The 21,169-nt window shown below is 39.2% G+C and overlaps 1 protein-coding gene across 1 annotated transcript in view; it reads left to right on the top strand.

Moving 5' to 3' along the window:
* ttc28 (tetratricopeptide repeat domain 28) overlaps positions 1 to 21,169 on the top strand; it is a 164,120-nt gene that overhangs the window by 94,481 nt on the left and 48,470 nt on the right. Inside the window, exons 6-8 of the mRNA XM_088935464.1 lie at positions 469 to 992; positions 14,289 to 14,398; positions 20,053 to 20,182. Coding sequence (XP_088791590.1) covers positions 469 to 992; positions 14,289 to 14,398; positions 20,053 to 20,182 — 764 coding nt within the window. The remainder of the gene's footprint in view (positions 1 to 468; positions 993 to 14,288; positions 14,399 to 20,052; positions 20,183 to 21,169) is intronic.

A 21,169-nucleotide genomic window follows, 5' to 3' on the forward strand; every position in this document is an offset into this window, starting at 1 on the left:
ACTGTATCTGTTTGATTCTCAGGACTGCAACTTTGCTTCCATTCTCTGTTTACTGCAAAGATGTAATTTTATTGTTTCCTACTGGAATATTTAAGTAATAAAGTGTAATAAACACATATAAATTACTGCTACAGGATATACTGAAAATGACCGGCATTTGTTTTTGTCTGAACCTGTTTCTCAGGTGAGTGGATGGATGCTCAAACAGACAAATATCAGAAGTGAAGTGGGGTCATTCCACATATGTTGTTCCATTAGCTCCTGGTAGCATGTTGAGAGTCAAGCAGAATGATCCATCCATCGCTGGTTAATCTATATGAGCACAACTCATGCTCTGAAGAGGTGTTTCCTGTTGAGGTTCCAAAAACGTCACACTCTTAAGCTCAGAAGCAAGAGAGTGGATTAAGAAATGTGTGACTGAGTGAAGGTGCAGGGGTGAATCCTGACTTCTTGATTATGTCCTGGCAGGGCTATGGGCAACCTGCAGCAGGCTCTGGTGTGCTTTGAGAAGCGGCTGGTGGTGGCTCACGAGCTGGGAGAGTGTGCCAGCAAAGCACAGGCCTACGGCGAGCTGGGCAGTCTGCATAGCCAGCTGGGCAACTACGAGCAGGCCATCTCCTGCCTGGAGCGGCAGCTGGGCATCGCCAGGGAGACCAAGGACCGCCTCCTGGAGAGTGATGCATCCTGCGGCCTTGGTGGGGTGTACCAGCAGATGGGGGAGTGTGACACCGCCCTGCAGTACCACCAGCTGGACCTGGAGATCGCTGAGGAGACTAACAACCCTGGTTGCCAAGGCCGTGCATATGGCAACCTGGGCCTGACCTATGAGTCGCTGGGCAACTTTGAAAGGGCCGTGGTGTACCAAGAGCAGCACCTGAGCATCGCGGCGCAGATGAATGACCTGGCTGCCAAAACCATGGCCTACAGCAGCCTGGGGAGGACACACCACGCGCTGCAAAACTACTCCCAGGCCGTCATGTACCTGCAGGAAGGTGAGTGTCTGTGTCGTTTTACTATAAACAAAGATAAAACGTCATGCACTTCTGAACTGCTGAGTTTATTTTCATTTGTTTAGGGATAAAACTAGGATGCAATCCATCGCCCCGTACTTGCATACTGCATTTTTCCAGACTGTAAACAGACAAATGCAGTTCAGTACAAATTTATTTTTATTCATTGCTTCTCTCGACTAGGAATTCCAGAGCATTTTTACAGAAATAAATACAAGGCATATGCAAAAACAAATCCCATTACAACTATGTATAAAAAGCGCATCTGTAAGCTTTGCTTTTAATGAAATTTAGTGTCTCAGAGATTCTGATGTGAATCATGAGGGAGTTCCAAGGAGCACAACAGCACTGTGACCATCTGTTTTGAAATGGGTACCACGACTCAATCGAAGAGCTGAGATTAAAATGGAAGATTTGGTGCATGTGCTGTAAGTAGCTCTTGAAGGCAAGCTGGTCTTAACATGTCAAAGGTTACCAACCTTTCACATGCAGAGAATCAAGAACATACTGTCTGAGAGCTGCAAACTTCTATGTGTAAACCCTATTCAGTATTTTTATTGTATTTATTCTTACAGTTATACTATACAGCATTCTAGCTGTAGAACACCTACTGTATCCCCACAAAGTATTTACAGTATGTTTAGGTATGTTCTGTAGGAGCCACCTTTTAGTCTCCCAATAGTTCATTGCAAACATGACTCTCAGAAACTAATTTTCTGGGCTTAAAGTGTGAGAGCAGAAGGCTATGCACAGTACTAGGCATCCATCCTGTGGAGCCTCATACGCCAGGAAAGGCAGAGATACTGTACATCCTGGATGGGATTCCAGTCCATCACAGGACATACACACCTGTGCACAGGGTTTGCAGCTTTAGAAAGTATTAGTCTACAGTTCTTTATGTAGCCGAGCATCTACAGTAAGTGCAAGGAAGCCAGAAAACCCAGATAAACCCCACTCAAGCATGGGAGAATGCAAATGGCAGCTCAACCCAGAATTGAGCCCCAAGCGAAGATCTGCAAGGAAATGGCCCTAACCAGCACATCACCAGGCAGCCTGTGCATTATACATCATAGAAGAAATTATTTTATCGCACAATTAAGTTATAAGGGATTAAGGGATGCATCAATCTGTGACTGGGCCACAGAATTTGTCTACATGGTTATTGATTTGTGGAAGAAGAGAAACAAGGACCCCCCAGTTCCAAACACACAGCCATTGTCTCCACAATATTTGTATGCCGCTCTGCTGGGTCACCAGACAAATAGTGAACAGAAGCAACCTGTTGCAGATTGATGTTGGAAGTACAGCCAGCTGTCAATGTATGATCTATGTTCAGCAAGTAACCTTGGGGGAACTGTAAGCCCTCTTTCATTAATCACTCCCCAGTCCATTCATTTTAATATTGCTGCCTCACCGTCACTGGTCTTGACAATTAGTTTTTCTGAGGTGCCTGGAACTGTGAATTAAGTGGGAATGAATGGTCACATACTGTATAATAACGTACAAAAGAATCAGTCAGATCTAGTTGGTTTAAATATTTTAAAAATTAGTATCAAACAGACTCACGGAAAAAATGAACAAAAATGCTAATTATGAAAAACTTGGACTGTGCTGTGCATTAGTATAGAAAAATTGGATTTTCTGGATTTTGAAAGGGCGCGTAGCTTGTCATGCTGACAACCTGTTAATTTAACACAACCTGTTGTGTTTGTGGTGGTATTTGCCGAGTTGTTTTTGGGCTGGGAGATTTGTAAACGTGGCGGTATTATAAAAGAGTTTTCCTAATGATTTTCTCATTAGTTAATTTAATTAACATTAATTGTGAATCATTACGATCACCATATAAAAGAACAAAACTGTGGCATTCCAAGGGAGATCATTTAGATTATTTTAAGAAATTCACATTTTCTCTCTAGTGAAATCCTGACACTAAAAACATTCTCCCCTGTTTCAGTAATGCCTTGATAGAGTAAGAGAATTGTTTTTCATTCACTTGTTGGCATCTGTATTTTAGAGTTGGAGATTTAGTCTTGGGTAGGATCCATTTTCTTATGACACTGAATTTCTCTGTGTGACCTGTTAAGGTGTTTTGTTTGTAGCATTCAGTTTATAAGGGTAGAATTCTTTAATTCTCTAGGTCAATAGTGAGTACTGTAGGACTCACAGAAACGACAGATTGTACAAATCAATATCCACCATCAATTAATCAATATCAATATATCAGGGTTATGCAAACAAAGCTCTTTGAATCTGCATAATATGGAATTTGGCCTAACATTGAGTCAATGGAAAAGAGGGAACCTGCGATCTGTCAAATCAGGGTCCTTCACAACACTAACTTTTATCTTTCTGGAACGGATGCTAAGCAAATGGGAGCCTATTTCCCTACTCATAATAAATGTATCCCTAAACAGTGAAAGACATCTCTTAGCCTGTGGATTCACGATTCTGTATACCCGACAGTATGAGACATCTAAAACATCAAGTTAATTTACTTCAAGTGAGGAGTACGGTACTCTTTCAGTGCTCAATTGCCTGGACAATTTCTAGTTTCCAAGTCTAAAGAAAGAGGTTCTTCCTTCATGACCCAGTTTCTTCTGCTGTCTTATCCTTTGAAATGATTTCTGTCCTCCCTGTTTATTGTGTGTCCTATTTAACCTTACTTGAGACCTACTTTGTCCTATGACCCAGTCCCAGGAAGACTAAATTAATGGCCTCACTCAGAATGCTCCAGACACTATTATCGATGTTCTAAGATGCCTGATGTAATGATTTAACAGAGAATTGGTTTAGCCGGAGTTAACAATCAGTACCTTTTTTTTTCACCTGGATCTCTGGCCATCGTGACTTGCTTGAAGTGAGCTGATCAGATCATCCAATTAAGGCAAATACTTAACCAATGCCTCTTACAAAACTTCTAGAATGTGGAGAAATTCAAACGTGAAAACCCCCAAACTGTAACAAAATGTACTGTTTGTATACAAAAATGTACAAATCTATACTGTATTTATGTCAAATGGAAAAAAATCCCAGTGACAGTTTTCATTTACCCACTGTGTTTAAGATGTAATTTGGAGCTGGTGGTTTTCCAGAGTCACCTCCGGGTCTGAATCACTGTGGCTCCAACATGCTCTTCAGACCTGCTGCACACATGCTTCCTGGAGCCACAGTAAAGTTTCCTCGATTAATCAGGATTTTATTTTTTCAACAGTCATATAAGACACGATGAATTCATTAGCAAACAAAAGCTCGTTTGATTTCATTTAAACACCAAATAAAATGAACTTTTCTATCAACCAGATAACACTTTCAAACTAAAAATGGGTTTGGCAAGGGTGCTTGAGTCCCTTGTGTCCATTAATCTTTAGCCTATGGTTTTTGTGCAGAGTCCACAGGGCTGAGCTGTCTTGTGCTCTTCTCATGTGAACTCACTTGCCCTGCTCTAAAGAGGCTATGAACACCCGATTACAACTAATTCAATTCTATTACCATTAATATATTACTTTAGAAATGAACCCTTTATAGGATGTTTTTTTTGTATAAAAGTAAGAACTGGTAACATATAGGAGTGCTATCTTTGAGAGAAAAATAACGTTTTCATTGCAGTTCAATAGTATTGACCGGCAGGGGAAATTACTGTACAGTAAATATTCCAACAGATCTCTGCAGCGCCATTGAGTGTACCCATGTTGAATATTCTGATGTTATTAGATTGTCAGATAATTGTTTTACAAAAGGTATTTTGCAGTCCCACCAGGCCAGAAGCCCAGGTTCAGATACAAGAACTGTTTCTGCTGTTGGAACCTTCAAGTGCCAGCAGGCCAAAAAGTGTGAAATCCAGCAATTTCGTGTATATTACAGTATAAATTTAACATATAGTAATTATCTACTTATATGGGCTTAGCATAATTGTGGAGGGAGTTATTTTAGAGAGTTCTTTTGTAAATGTGTGGATTTCTGTAGGAGTGTTGTGAAATGATTATATATAGGTTGATGTCTACTATGAAGTGTTATGTTTATTTTTAATGTAATGCTCACTTGTATTTTTGTGTATGTTTTGTAAGTTTCTGTGTGTAAAATATAGCAGCTTTGGTATAAGACATATTTCTGAGAGATCAGACTGGAATAGTATCGTGTCATGTGTAGTATGCACCTCACCCATCACTGCAGTACAGCCTCATCTGGGTGACTCACTGCCTCCGTTCTGCCCCTGCAGCCCCACTACTCTGCAGGTCAGGGGGAGAAATCAAAAAATACTTCAGCAATTGAATTAGAGGCAAAACGTAGTGAGGCCAGTATGTGCTAGCCTAGAGTTTTAATGAGCCATTTCACACTTCTGTTTATATGAACAGTGCCACGGGATCTTTTAAATGGCCATGCAGTCGGGACCTCAGAGTAACATCTCACAGGATGGCACCTCCCGCAGATCAGTGTTCATGGCCACCATACTCGGGCATTGGACTGGAAGTCCTGGTCCAAAGGAAAGAGTGACACATCGTGACACCAGCTTCAACAAGAGCAGCAGCTTGTATGTCCTTCATTCAGGGTCTCCAGTGTTGTTCCAGAAAATTTTATTGTAGCCATTATAACCTCAATTTCTAAAGACCTGGAACAAATGATCTGACCAGTTAAATAGGTGATTTTTAACTGAGTAATTTAGAGGTCATTTTGGAAAAAAAAACAATAAAAGCCCGTCAGCTCTCAAGGACAAGATTTCCCTTAATTTAACAAATAGCTGATTAGGTCAGTAAGTTCCAGATGTTTCTAATAATTGTCAAATAGGTGACTTGTGGTGACCTATAATGCAAGCTGCATTGGACCTGTCAAGGACCAAGGTCAGAGACCCCTGGCTTAGAGGTTTATCATTCCAATACAGGCCAAGCTGTGACATAGTTCCCCAGGTATACATGAAGGAATATGTCTGACGCATTTAAAATTGTCTTCCACAACAAAAAGATATTAAGTTAAGCCAGTCTAAACTTCCAACACTTCACGATCGGAACCAGACCCTCGTTGTCCGTAGCGACTGATTATCCTCTCCTTTTCATCTTTTAGTTTGTGTTGTTCTTATTCATCCAGTTAACCTGCTGTCCCTTCCAAAGTGTCTTACATACTGTGAAACACAGTTCAGTTTCAGCCAAAGCATTATTTACAGAAATTGTTTGATTGATTGACCTTCCTAGCACTTTGAAGATCTGTATCAGGCTGCTTTTGGAAATCAGAACAAAATTGCCTAGCATATTACATATAGTCAGACACCCAAAGAAATTGATTACCTTTTACAAAAAATCACTGATCTGTCATATTTTAAATTCAAATTGAATACAAATTAATTAGGGATAAGGTTAGTGGCAATGGTTATCTTTACAATGCTAAATGCCTTCTAAACAATTATCCATTATTAGAGGTTTGAAGAGGTTTTGTCAAACGCTAATATTAAACCACAATAAAATTAAGATTCCCTTATTTCCTTCCGGAAATGTGTATTTTAATGCAGGTGAAATGGTTAGATCCCAGTGCTTTGCATTGTGCTTTTCAGTATGCAGTGGGTTGGGAGTTGTCAACTGAATTGCATAATTTCTCCTTATTTTCCTTGACTGTGTAAATGGCAACATTAGACTGGCTAATTAAGACACTTTAAATGAGAGAGACCACCAAGTCCTGAACGCTGGAATTAACTGCTGAAGATTTTCCACTGAGAAGTCGTCCATATTGAGGAAACCATTAGAGGAGTTAAAGCTAATTAGTTCTTAAATGGGAAACCTAGTTTTTAAGAGGAACAACAGTTCTTTACCCAAACTCATTATTAGGTTGGCACTACTGTGGTATGACTGGGACACATATATAGAGGGACCATTATGCAGGGTGCTTGGGGAATATTTTCCATTATACTGAGATACAAACATTTAATGCTGTTGTATCTGTAATATTGCTGTGTTGTGGATATAAAGACATTTGAAACTGGAGCTTTTTTTAATTGATGGTAGGGCTTGAAACATCAAGCCTTTTTGTCTGTGCATTGTATAAAGCTCAGAAGAGGCTATTCACCCAGTGAATCTCATTAACTATAGATTTGCACAGTGTTTCTGAAGAGCTGAAAATTAGGGATCTGCATGGATCACATTGATCAAATTGAGGTAATTATCTGAGGGGAAAAAAGCACTTTTCTTCCCTCAGTCCAGAAGGTGGAGCTATGGCAGTACTAAATGAACAACCTTTCTCAACACATGATCGCTAGTGTTTAGCAGAGCCGCCTCTGCTTGTCTGAATGGTTGATTCAGTGCATTCTTATTATTGTGATCTAGAGCAGTGGTGATACGGTATATCCAGGCTTTTTCCCAACAAGCGTTGGATGAGAACTTTATCCCATGCGTTCCTCCACTAAAGACCTCCCTTCAGATCAATAACACTTCGCGCACCTCTTTGAATCTCAACAGTTCTTTCACAGACTTTGATCAGAACAACTCGGAAACAAGGAAATTGACATAAAAACTTAGTTTTGTTTTTCCTTCTATGAACAGCATACCTGGTCTTGAAGCACAGAATGTCCTTCACCTATTAATACTATACCTGCACATAAGAGTGCTCTGCAGTTTTGGTGTAAAAGGAGTAGAGTAGCATGCTTCCGTTAAAACAAGCTGTCACATTCAAGAACAAAGTAGAGTTATGTAGAGACACTGAGCTCACTTCCCCCACGGGGCTATCAAACATCATCTCTTGTTGTGGGAGAGACTTACAAAGGTGCCAAATTGCTTGGTCTCAATCCGTGTTTAGAGATCTGTAAAGTGTTTGCAGTCGGTTGTCAAAAGGACAACAAGCTAGGTTCAACACTGATGTCAACTCCAGTTAAGCACCTGTGAACTGGAGAGCAAATTAGGAGCTGGAAACCCTTTGTTCACTGCAGAGAGAGAAGCTGAATAAAGGCCACGCAAAATGAAAAGATCAGTTTCCCTGTTTTTCCAAGCCTAGAGTCTAATGAAAACTAAATACCACCTGGATGACAGTGTTTCTAAAGTGGCAAATAGGAAAAAAGGTTTGAGCTCTGGAGAGATGAAACGTCGAGGCATCAAAGTCAGAGGAGGAGGGTTTCAGTCGTTGAGGAATGTTTCTCTTTCTCTTTTTTTGCTTTCGGTGCTGTGTAATGCTGTAGAGTAGAGACAGTTCTATGATCAGAATAGCAGCTGTGACACTATTAAGCTTTGTTTTCTGCAGCTCTTGCACTTTTTCCTTCCCAATAATACATGGGAAGTCCAATTATATTGAGGAGTACATCACAGGAAAGCCTTGCTTTTTGGTCTTCTCAGAACATATTGTTTTGACACACTAGATCTGATTTTTGCATAGTGATGAAATCCATGGCTTTCAACCTGTACTTCAAACATTTTGTGTCAATGCCTAAAGTAAAAGCTTTAACTTGAACATTTAAATGTTTTGTTCTTTTCAATTTTTAACTTTTTCCCTTTGAGTGTATTCGGAAAATAATCATCCTAACTCAAAGACTGAATGAGGCAAACCTAACACTGCCAGCTTTCATTTTTCTTGACCCAAGAGCAGAGATATTCTCTGCCCAAGAACGTCTAGCAGCTCAGCAGCCAGTGAAGTTGCAGGTAGCTGGGGCACTTCATGTCTAATGTGACACTACACAGAACCAATTAGAAATCGTATATTCCTTACCTGTTCATTCTTCAACATCTTTTTAGAGCATATTGTACAAAAAAGGCTTTAGTTCATTAAGGAATCCATACAGCATAACTTTTAGGAATTCGTGAAGCCTCTGGGCTTGTCTTGTTTATTCTTTGTGCAGCATTTTTAATTTACTTTTTGTCATTGCAATACAACTCAACAGGATGTGTGAATTCCCCTCAGTGAGATGTGTTTCTTGACAACAAACAATATCAGATTTAAGTTTCAGTAAGCCCACTAAGATTCTTGTTCGTTTTACTGGACTATGTATTACCTTAACATTCCAGTATATAATTATGGGAATTTTTCTCCACTAGCCATTATCTAGTTTGCAGTGTAGTTTGAATGGTTTAATGATTTGTTTTTCTTGAGACTGTGATACTAATTCTTTTGTTATAAAAGAAGTACTATACCATTAATTCCATTTTATGTCCATTGACATACAACATCCATTGACATACAGTATTATTGTTGTGTTGTAGTAGCAAGGATATCCATAGTATACAAACAAATGTACAAAATTATCTGCCTGTGATTATATTACTGTATGTAGAAACAACCTTCCTGTAGCCCTTTTTCAGTTTTTAGTGTCTCAAGTTTTAAAGTTAGGAAGCAGCCTCAGGAGTTCCACTCTTGCTAAAAAGGGTCATCTATTTTCCTTTTTATGATGTCATGTACTGTAGCTTCACCATGTTCAGTAAAACATATGGGAAATGTGTGTAGGGTCTTTTATGTAATTTCTATTCCATTTTCCCTGTGTTGCAGCTCAGTGAAAATATCCTCAGACTCAAAGAACCTCTGGTGTTTGTTAATGCATTGTTCCGTTTTCCTCATTGTGTTCAGAATTTTTTGTTTGTCTCTTGATCCTAATTTCAGGATGTTGGGTCCAGGTCGTTTGCTGCTCAAAGAGTTGGTTTCAAGACGAGACCTCAATGTGCTACCAAGCCATTTTAATTTTCCAATAGTAGCTCAATGAAGTTAGCACCCCTACAAGCTGTACAAACAGCAAATCTTCTAATTCATTTGTGCTAGTTTCTGCTGTTTAAAGCACCATTTGTGCTGCCTTAGATTCTGAGATATTAATGATTTTTAGGGTTATGACATCACTCAGAGTTTACGATACTTGCAAGATACAATTTAATAGATCTGCTTAGTCCTCAGGGATGCCAAATTTTCCAATTTTAGCTCCCTGATCTTATTTTTGTCAGCCTTTTGTCAGGAGGTGTACAGGTCTGTGATGTTATTCCAGCTCCTTTTCATCTGTTGTAACTGTTGTAGTGCAGAGAGATTCTTGTGTCGCATAAACATTTTAGAAATGACCAGTTGAGTTACTGACCAGTTATTTTCCCTTCTAATAGATAATCTTTGTTCTATTCCTGGTCTGGGCTCTCATCTGCTTCTAATGGTGTCAGAACCTTGTTTGTGTCTATTTTTCCCTTTTTCATTTTATCTTATAATTTATTTTATCTGTGGACACAGACATGGTCACAACTTGCATAGTTGCTCCCTTATGAAATATTGTTTTTTTTGTGGGTAAAAAATAGGGTTGTGGACAGCCAATACAAGAGTGTGTGTGTTCTTAGTGCTGCTTGCTCTGCCAAGTCCATCACCTGACCCTCATGTGGCACCTCTGTTATTATTTTTATTATTGTATTCTTGACCAGAATGTGGAGAATACAGGCAAAACACTTAAATCAGTTCATTAGCAGTACAGAACTTGGACAGTATAAAAAACTAAAAACTAATTTGTACTAATAACCACTATTTAGCTGTGCATTACTCTCTGTAATGCTGCTGTCATGATGCAGCCTACTCAGCAAAGGAAATATTTTCTGCTGTGTAATCAGGATGAATGCTACTGAAATAGGAGCCACTGCCAAGCTGCAATGCATTGTAACAGGTTTCTCACTGTACAGCGTCATTCTCCATCAACAGAGAAAACTCAAATGGAAACTCAAGTATTGGTGCATGTTGTTCTGTGACATGTACTTTACAAGCAAAGATAAGTGGAAGTATTGCAGTATATTTTTTTCTGTTTGGAATCATTATAGGCTTTTTTAAAACTGACTGGTGTTGATCCAGAAGCCTGTGAGACTGGGGCAGAGCTCGCCTGGGCTGTCTGCCTGCGCTTGATCTGTTGCTTGACTTCACTGGGTGTCAGGAGAGTCTGTGCGTTGGCTCTCATTGACAGCTCAACACAGAGGAAGGCTGGGTTCAAATGAGGCACTCTATTGCCTTCTTCTAGCTTGACTTTTTCAATTTTGTTATTGTTGTCCCAGCCCTCATGCAAGAACAGGAATCTTGACCAGAAATGTGCAGCTGCTTCCCAAGAGTGCAACTGTCTGCAAGCCTGTTCCTCAAGCTGTTGTACCAATTGGTAATCTCCCAAGCACCAAGCAGCTAGACCCAAAGTGGTACCTGTTTCAAGACCTGAAAGTTCTCTCTCATAGTCCTGTGTTTGCTGATGATAAAAGCCTAAATCTATCCATCAAGGGTTTCTTCAGAGGAGACCTGAAAGTCTCAGGGTTTTGTCATAGTTTGAAGTTGAAGTGTGCAAGCTGAACTGTAGGTGGTGGACACTGTATTGAAAAGTGTTGTAGAGTTTGTGGTTTTAACTAAGATAAGGGATTGACACAGCTTTGTCTTTAACAGTGCTTAATTCATAGTACACCAAGAGAAATATTCAAATATACGTACATTGAAAACAAAAGAACTCACACTGGATTATATTAATACCTTCTAGAATGTGATCATTCTTTCCAATTAACAATGTAATTAACAACAGAATTTAAAAGGAACTGAAAATTAAGTTATCTATTAAGACTCAAAGTTATTGCTTCTAATTTCTACTCTACATACAGAATCCTTTCTTTTGAGGAGAATAGAATGTTAAACAAGACTTAAAAAGTTAAAACTCTGTGAGGAACGGGGATACTTTCCATGTTTCTGAGTGTGGTCTGTTTTTCTAAATATTCAGACGTATAGTAGATCTGATGTACAAACTGTTTTTTTCTTGGACTGCCTGTTTCAGTTCATTTTCCACCATATGGTATTTTTAATAAAGGGGTTTCACTATGGTGTTTTCTCTATACTGTATACTGTGGGATTGGTACAGACTAGTATAGGATGACATTAAAGACTAGATTTTAAAGATGGGATACTCTTTAGGCGTTTCATTGCCTTTAGACTGTGCAGGGTATGTTTTTTTTCCACATTATGTCCATTAGGAGCAGGAAAACTCTAAAACGGACACCTCTATTTTCTGCAGACTTTGGCCTGGGTGGATTCCAGACCTTAGCCCACTTGTCAATAGCAAATTCCACACGAGTCACTTGGTGGTGGCTTTGCTGTGTTTGCCAGACGTCTCCCGTCTGCCTGATCAGTGGAAACCTGCCATCAAGTGTTGGGTTTGGGAATTGCATTTGGTGATGGGGTGGAAGATTTTACATACTGGAATGATGTAGTTGCCAGCTTTCCTTGTAGTTTTTAAAGAAACTGTTAATAGGACAGATTTTAAAGAAATAACTAGGGTTTGTTATCCATTTGAACTGGAAGTGAAATTGCTTCAAGCTGGTCCTTATGTTTAATCTGTTGAATGATTATTTTTAGAACCACTGCATTTAAAAAAAAAAAAGCCTTACTGCTGAAATCCCTGCTGTCATCATTTAACGTTTTAATAAGCACAACTTTAACTGTTGTGTGGTCTTTTAGTTGTTTAAGTATGTCATTGTTACTAAGCAGTTACAACAAGGAAATAGGAGTTTCATAATTACATTTCAAAATGCGTATTATTGCATTGATTGTGTTATCTATTAATTAAAAGTTTGTCAAACCTAGTCAGTTAATAATGTTTTCACTTGGATCATAAATTAATTGATGTCAGCTGACTTTCAATTTTAATTCTACTTAATAAAATCTGGAATGTTCAAATAGTAAGTTCATTAAGCTGTTAATTTCTTGACTCAATAGTCACGGTCATCTCAAAAGAAGGTTAATGCACACTCAATTGGTACTGTAAGTGTTAGCAGGAAGCAGCCCAATTACAGAACTATGAGTGAGCTGGCTCATTTGATTTAGTATTATAAAAGCAGAACAGCACTGCACTTTTTTCAGACTCCATCTTTTACATGGCATAGAGAAAATGAAATTAGTTTACATTTTGTGATGGGTATTGTCAGTTGTTTGTTTCTGGAGCTCTCCAAAGTGTCGGCTCTCCAGCACTGATTCCCACACCCGCCCAGGAGAGCATGAGACTCAAAGACACGGGGGGGGTAGGTCTCTCTGTAACATTGCTGGAACCCTGCAGTCATAACTTGGCACGTCACAAGAGTCGCTATTTGTGGGACAAGGGACAGAACCTTGGCCAACTAGGCCCACCTTGATGGCTTTCTCTGAAGAAAACCTGGTTACACCTGGCATGACATGGCCCAGACTGGAACCCATGACACTTTGAGAAAATTGATTTGCCCCTGTCACTCTGGAGCAGGGCAATAATTGGGTACAGTAGCATGTTTTGACCAGGCAGACCTCTGACAGTGCCTTTTATAGGGTTAGTCTAGGCAGTTTTACGGAGGTAGAGCTCTGAACACTTAATGGGAAGATTGTGGGTTCAAATCCCAGGAAGGGCATTTTTTTTCATAGCCTTGAACAAGATACATTTTCTGAAATCGCTTCAATAAAATGCCCAGCTGTCTAAAGGAAGACAAGTTAAGATGACTGTTGCATTGTTCAAACCAATCCATTGAGAGATGGAGTTTGACGTTATGGAAATGAACCACTTGTAATAGAGGAGTGGTTTTTGTGCGGACTGAGTGTGACTGTAATGCTTTGAGCAAAGCATCTCACAATATGTGAGAAAACTGTCAGAATTGTCAAGTTCATGGTGTAGTCAACATTTTTTTCTAATCTGAGTGATAGAACATCCCACAGCTGTCTGTCCAGAGGCTGATTAGATCTGTGCATCTGCACTTGCAGGATTGTGTTAAAGCCAATAGGTCATACCTGAGATTTTAATGTTTTCAGTTTAACAGTGATACAGGACAGTTGTTGTACTGTAATCTGTGTTTTTGTTCACAGTTTTTGTGCTGTCTTTTTGTCCCAAAATTATGAATGGATCCTCCAATCTTGTGTACGTTTCTGTTCACGTTTCACCTCTACCAATCAGACAAGAGTGAAGAGCTGATCAGTGTTATTGTTTCAATCAGAGCCTGAAACATTATGGTGATCTGATAGTTTCTATATTAAAATGTAGGTAGCTGCATGAAAACCTTTAAGCAAAGAAATACATAAATGTGTTTTATAAATTTCATTAAATAAGACATTTTTTGTCACAATTCCTACTTGCATTAGAATATATGAATATGCCGAAAATTATTCTTCAGCTTAAAAATTCATTTCGTTCATTTTTGGGGCAACTTTAAGCCTTAATGGTTCAGAAAGCACCTGTGTATAAATGTGTATGTGTGAGGGAGCTTCTTTTAAAAATAATACATTCTGAGTAAATATTACATGAAGCTGGGTTCTGCCTTGACAAGTGGAGTTCTGCATGATTTCCTCTTTAGTACAGCAATGACAAGAGCGTTTTCTGTCCCACAGGTTTGAGACTGGCCGAACAGTTGGGCCGGAGAGAAGATGAAGCCAAAATCCGCCACCGTCTTGGTCTGTCTCTGTGGGCTAGTGGCAATCTGGAGGAGGCCCAGCACCAGGTACTGTCCCAGCCCTCTGATCACAACACAGCACCAGTGTACTGTCCCAGCCCCCTGATCACAACACAGCACCAGGTACTGTCCCAGCCCTCTGATCACAACACAGCACCAGTGTACTGTCCCAGCCCTCTGATCACAACACAGCACCAGTGTACTGTCCCAGCCCCCTGATCACAACACAGCACCAGTGTACTGTCCCAGCCCCCTGATCACAACACAGCACCAGGTACTGTCCCAGCCCCCTGATCACAACACAGCACCAGTGTATTGTCCCAGCCCCCCAATCACAACACAGCACCAGTGTACTGCAGTACAGCAAGACTGATCCTGTTCACACCATAGGAAGCACTCATTGAAGTCTGTCTGTTTTTTTTAATTTTGTTTTCGAAGCACAAAGTGTATAATTTGAACATCAGGTTTCTCATAAAATATTTTGTTTTGTTAACATTGGCATAACGTGACTTGCATTAAGAAGTTATATAGTGTTTGCTAATTCGTTTAGTAAATCACCACTAATGAATCTTAACTGAAAATGTTTCATTATATAAACATCTTAAAATGCACAGATGTAATTAAGAGAAGTGCTCAATACTTCCATAAGGTGAAGCAAAATTGAAAATAATTAAAAATTACATATTTTTCCTCACTCTACTATGATACTGTGATATTATTCTGAATGCTTCATGTAACACTAAAATGTTACACTATTCAAAAGATTGGATGAAAAGAAGGATATTCAGTATCTACTTTCTGTCTGAATTTAAAGGGTAAGTATTAAGAATTTGTTTTTGTGGTTGATAAGGCAATTACAGTCAATATTTAACAAATCTAAATACTGTGCCATAAATCTCAGGAGAAACAGCACCTCCTACACACAAATTGGATTGTAATTAAAACTTGGGAGCTTTAATTAATGGCAGATGTTTGCCTTCTGTACCAGAATTAGACATTGCTTATTTGTTACACCTTTAGCCCCTGGAGTATATAAAGTCTTCAGCACAGGAAAGCATAAGCGCAGTTGTAACCTCCTCTCTCTGTCTGCTGGGGCCAAATGTCTTTTTCATTGTTGCATGTTCGGCAGGACCGATTTGAGCTTGTACTCCATCTACCACGTTTCTTCTCTCCCTTCTAATTGAGTTGCCACTGTTAGCACCTTGTCAGCTCGGACTGGTGACAAACATCAGCAAACATTTCATTTCCCTCTGAAAGCTATTATCTGACTGCGAAGCACAGTTGGCGCTCTGTAGACAGGTTTTGAATCCTGTTGACACGCTGGCGGCTGCAAATGGACTCTTGTGTTATGATGCCAGAATTATGACGGTGCAGCTAAGCATTGTGACCATTTCTTGTATCAGCTGTTTGCAGCCACTTAACCAAGTCAGGATTTATAGCTTGGATTGCGGGTATGGAAATGTTTAACACTCTCAAAGGCAAATTTTTGTAACTAAACCCTTCAAGACAAAGGAGGCAATGTGTCAGCTGTCACCCTGCACAAGGCATGAAAGTAAACAACATTTTCCAACACAAGCAAAAGGCAGTTCTGTGTTCTTTTGGCCTTTGTGAAAAATCTGCCACTGTTTCTGGGAAGTGGAAGACAGACTTTACCCTGAAGTGCAAAGACAGATTTGTACATTTCTAAGTCTAAATCCTTGATGGGCCAAGAGACACTGCTAAATACTACAGTAAATACTGCTGGGATTTTAAAATTGTTTTCCTTTGGTTTCCTCAGAACCTCGTTTTCTGTCACTCATCTTACTCCGTGGATTTTGAAATTTCTTCCTAGGCAATGGTTTTGGATCTCTACTATGATATTCAGTTTGCATAACTTTTTAGACTTTGAAGAGCAAAAGGCTCTTCTTGTTGGACTTAACAAAATTGGCCCCAAATGTGTATTGTATTTTCTTTGTAATTGGTGGTAGATTAATTAGTGCCAAATCTGATAGGTCTAGAGAGATTGGCTTCTTTTTCAGTAGCTGCAGATTTGGGATTAATACAAGTCATAAAATTAGACCTATCACGTCACATACAGTATGACAAAGCACGGAGCACAGACAGAGTCACAGGTGAGAAACAGGTGACCTGTTTTTAAATGAAAATGCTTTTGAACTGGTAGGTCTGCATGTGCAATTGTAATTATCCAGGCCTTGCCCTTTTCTGAGTTTTTAATAATAAAAAGCTTATTCAGACTACTTTGTCTGCATGTTCAGTTGTTTTAATATCACGTTTTTTTAATTAGTAGTTAGCATTCTGTTGGTCAGTTTTTAATGATTAATGAATTATTAATGGAGTAGGGGTCAGGGCTCTGGACTCCACATGGGAGGACTGTGGAATGTAACCCTGGGCAAGAAGCTGTTGTTGTGACCTTGCACAAGGTTTTCCAGTTGCCCAGTAAATGCTGTGGAAATGTGTCTCCAGGTCATCGTTGCAAATGAGAATTTGTACTCAATTGATTTATCTGGTTATTCAAAGGACAAAACATGTTTAAAACCTAACATATTCTCTGTGTAAAGGTATATGGCCCTCTGGAAACTTGTCTGAAGTGAAATACTCTTTGGCCAACATTCATCTCTTCCGCTGAGCAAAAAAACTTTATTGAAAACAATTTCTGGGAAATGCAACCCTGTTACATCCCAGGCAAAATAGAGTTTAGTTTTTGTTCTGAAAGATAATATTTAATCATACTGATAATATTATTCAATAAGTTTATGTGACAAATTCCATGTTGTTACACCGAACAGATTTATTGTAGTAGCAGCCAGAAGAGGAAGGATGATAAAGTGAAGCACAGAAATACACACTGTCGCTGAACCTGGCTTGCAGGGCTGAGCTAACATTCCAGTGGGCACTGAGGCAATAGGTTTTGTGAACCCACTTACAGACAAGTCTTTCACCCGGTTTAAAACAAAGTTTTAGTTATGGCGTAGGAATTAGTAACACTACATGAAACTTGCCTTCTAATTAAACAAAGCAGATGTGAGGGACATGTTTTAGCATCTTATTACATGATCATTATCAGGAAGTTGTCTAAATACAATATGTAGGCAAAATCTAATATTATTCTACTATAATCCATGTATAATGCACTGTTCCATATAACATATTGTGTGGATATAATTATGACATTATTTTCTGGGGGTCCCTCATCACCCACGATCCTGGACTGATTCCTGTAAAGCCTGTGAGTTGGTTGGCGTCCTTGGATTCATAGACACTGGAAGCCTGGCTGTTTCACTGCCCACCTCTGCCCACACAAATACTGTACACCTCAGTGTATCTGTGTTTCAAAGAGAGCATTATAAATAAAATGCTTTGTTATTCAGTGGGAATTATGCATATTGGCCACATGGGGTGTTTCAGCATAGAAACCAGTTGCCAGAGAATGTTTTACATGGAGAGATTTTTCTGAATCATTTCTTGTAAAAAATGAACTACTGAACGCTATTTCAAAAAAATGAGATATTACAACCAGTGAGCAACCTGGTCAGTAGGCAACAATATTTTCCATTAAATCTTGGGGTTTATAATCCCTCTGTCATTTGCTTGGTCTGTTCATCCCGAAGATGGTCTTAATTGCTTAAAAAGCTCACATCAAGGTCTACTTTCTTCTCGAGCGACGTCACTCTCTGGATGATGTGTGCACAGTGTTTCAAACCCCTCTCACACTACCCAGAAGGATAAGAATAATTTACTGTATACAGTATATACTGAATATGTGTGGTCTACTTTGTAAAACAATAACAGTAAAACATTTTATTGCTGGCTGAAGGAGCAGATCATTAGATCATTACTTTGCACAGCAAGAGATTGTGAGGTTGGGAGTATGTCCTTAAAATACAGTGAAGTCCAGTAAAGAGACAGTGATGGTTTTAAAGAAGACATCAGACCTTGATGTGACCTCAATAATGTGATACAGCAAAGACAGAACAGGATATCAATGTCAATAAGGATATCCAGTAGATGATTTAGTATTTAAAGGTTTGTTTGCTCAATAGCCTATTAGTAGCGCCTGTGTTGCCGTAAGCAGCTTCAGGACAGTAACCTCATTCAGCCAGAAAGACAGGAAGAAATCCAAATCTTCCAGTTCCACAGATTCTAATGTCACAGAGATTCTAAGTATTTTGCTTCACAGTAATTTTCATTAGCCAGAGCCTGACTTTTGCATCTGCCCAATGGAGAACTGCCATCAAGTTTGATGATCTGAAATTTGAGACTGGAAGATGGCTTGACGTTTTGATTTGATCCAAGCCAAGGACTTGTAAAAACTCATGAATAAAATAATCAGGAAAGATTTGTTTTTTAACAACAGCTGAAACGAGTTACCTGATTACAAGAAATAAAGGAAGACGGCTTTTCTGGTCTAATTAGGCGTCGAACACTTAGGATTTATAGATGCAATAAATAATTTTCACTTTGGCACATTATGCAGAAAAGCCCCAGCAATCTATTGTGCAATTTACATGTTTGAAGATGTGTCAATTAGGAACCAGGTTTAGGAAATGGGAAACAGCTTAATTTAAAAAGGTGAGGAGAGTGTAAATTTGGGAGTTAAGATGAGTGAGTTGTAAAGGTTATAATAAAGAGAACATGTTATATGTTTCCAGATCTCATGTTCGCAAGCTTGTGAATGCAGGAAATCCTCATGTCCCACTTGTAGTAGATTTGTATTTGGGTGACCCTGAGTAAGGACAGACAGTCTTTGCAAGCAAGTACTTAAAAAACTGCTGTGCAAGGTCAGATGAAGATGGTATTATTTATCAATGCCCAGACTAAATTCGCCAGGCCAGAAGTTTCTCTCAATTAATAAAATGTCTACAGTACTCTTGAGCTCTTATTTTTAATGCAAAGTGCTGGCAGAATTCTTTGCAGTCACACACAGCATTCCTCAGTTAATTGATTACAGGCTAGCCATCACTTTGGATAGATGCTGATAAAGTGTGCTCAAGTTTTAACTCCGTGCAAGCCTTGGACTTCCTGAAACAATCTTCCGGCTCTACAGTACATAGATGCAGTTACAATTACATAGTAAAGCTCTCATTCTTCTGATACTGTATTGTATGTAATTGTAATTTATTTCTGATTTTATTTTACAGTCCCATAGAACACTATTGAATTAGGGTGAAGGGACCATTATGCCAGTAGTTTTTTTAGTTGATAATTCTCTTGAGCTCATTGACGTCACTAGCAAGTCTTTTTCTAAACAAGACACAAATCAGCATTCATAGTCTAGATTTATCATTTCTTCCATATACTAACCACATTTGGTATTTCCCTTCTGTAATTTAGTTCCTTGTTAAAGTAGCCAAAACTCAATAATTGTCAAAAGGAAGCTAAAAGTTATTTTGAGATCCTTGGTTATCCTGGAATTTAACTCTATCTGTTATCATTCTTTAATTCAACTGCAGACAAGAAAACCAGGGCATTTGCCAACAATTGGTTTCCTTTTGAATTCTACCTGTGTTGTGAAGAGGTCTTTCTCAGACTTTACGCCACTCTTCTGCATGGAGGAGGGTTGCTGCCCTCTTGTGGGCTCAAAACAGAAATGCTCTTCCAGCCCAGCCAGGAAGGCTCGTATTTCATTAGCCCATGAGTTCTCTTCTTGCCGAGGGGGATACAATATGCATATGCAATAAACAGTGCTGTTCTTTGTTTTGTAGCTTTATCGTGCATCGGCATTATTCGAGACCATTCGCCACGAGGCCCAGCACAGCACAGACTACAAGCTGTCGCTCTTCGATCTGCAGACCTCCTCCTATCAAGCTTTGCAGCGGGTCCTGGTTAGCCTCGGTATGCCCCCCGCCACTCTCCTGAGTGTTACCTTCTGCACAGTGCTCAACAAGGACAGTCCTCTGCCACAGCTATCTCGCACACTGGTTGGTTAATCTTGCAAGACGACTACAGAAAGTATGTCAGATGTTTAAAAGTGAAGATTTTATTGTAATACTAAACATACTCATTGTCCCATGCTTTTTAATTCTAGTGTGACGTAACCTTATTCCCAGTTGAGGGCCTTGAATAAACTGTCTAGAAACATTAAGAACATTAATGGGGCAGGACAGCTGCTCTCTGTCGTCAAAACGTATGCAGTTCTAACTGCTAACTAATTAATTGTAACTGTTACCATGGACCAGACATTTATAGAATAGCCATAATAAATATAGAACTTGGTAGTATTTGTTAAAAATAATTAAATGTAGTTTCGTTGAAAAAGCACAACATTAATTAAATAATATTGCACAGTCTGTGGTTTGTGATTATTCTGCTCCATTTAGATCGGTGGGCAGAAAAAATAAACAACAGAGCAATTTATTTCAGTGGTAGATCAGAAATAAAAAAAAAACAAGAGCAGACACCAGCAGTGAAAACCATGAGTGTGTTGGGATTGGAATCAGGGGCGTTTGTGAACTTGAAGATGATAAAATGACATGGATTACTGTTTCTACATTATGCATCAACAGTGTGATAGCATTAGTGCACATAGAAAGTTCGGATTTAGATATTTAGATCATTCACACAAGAAGGCCGCCAAGCCTCGGAATGTTATATGTGTTGATTGGCAGTACTTAGTGAACAAAGCAGTGATCCCATCCAAACACATTGAGGACCTCACATCAAGACTGAATTGTTCAGATTTGAATTGGAGCAGAAATCAGCAGAGGAAGGAAAACATGAGCAATTAAAGGTATACTGTATCAGCCCATTTGCAGCACCTCTGTAAATGTACTATACGCCGCTACCTGCTTGTTTTACAGAAGAATAAAATATTGGGGTGGA

This window comes from Atractosteus spatula, chromosome 17 (genome assembly GCF_055471065.1).
Source record: "Atractosteus spatula isolate fAtrSpa1 chromosome 17, fAtrSpa1.hap1, whole genome shotgun sequence".
In the NCBI taxonomy this organism is placed as follows: Eukaryota; Metazoa; Chordata; class Actinopteri; order Semionotiformes; family Lepisosteidae; genus Atractosteus; species Atractosteus spatula.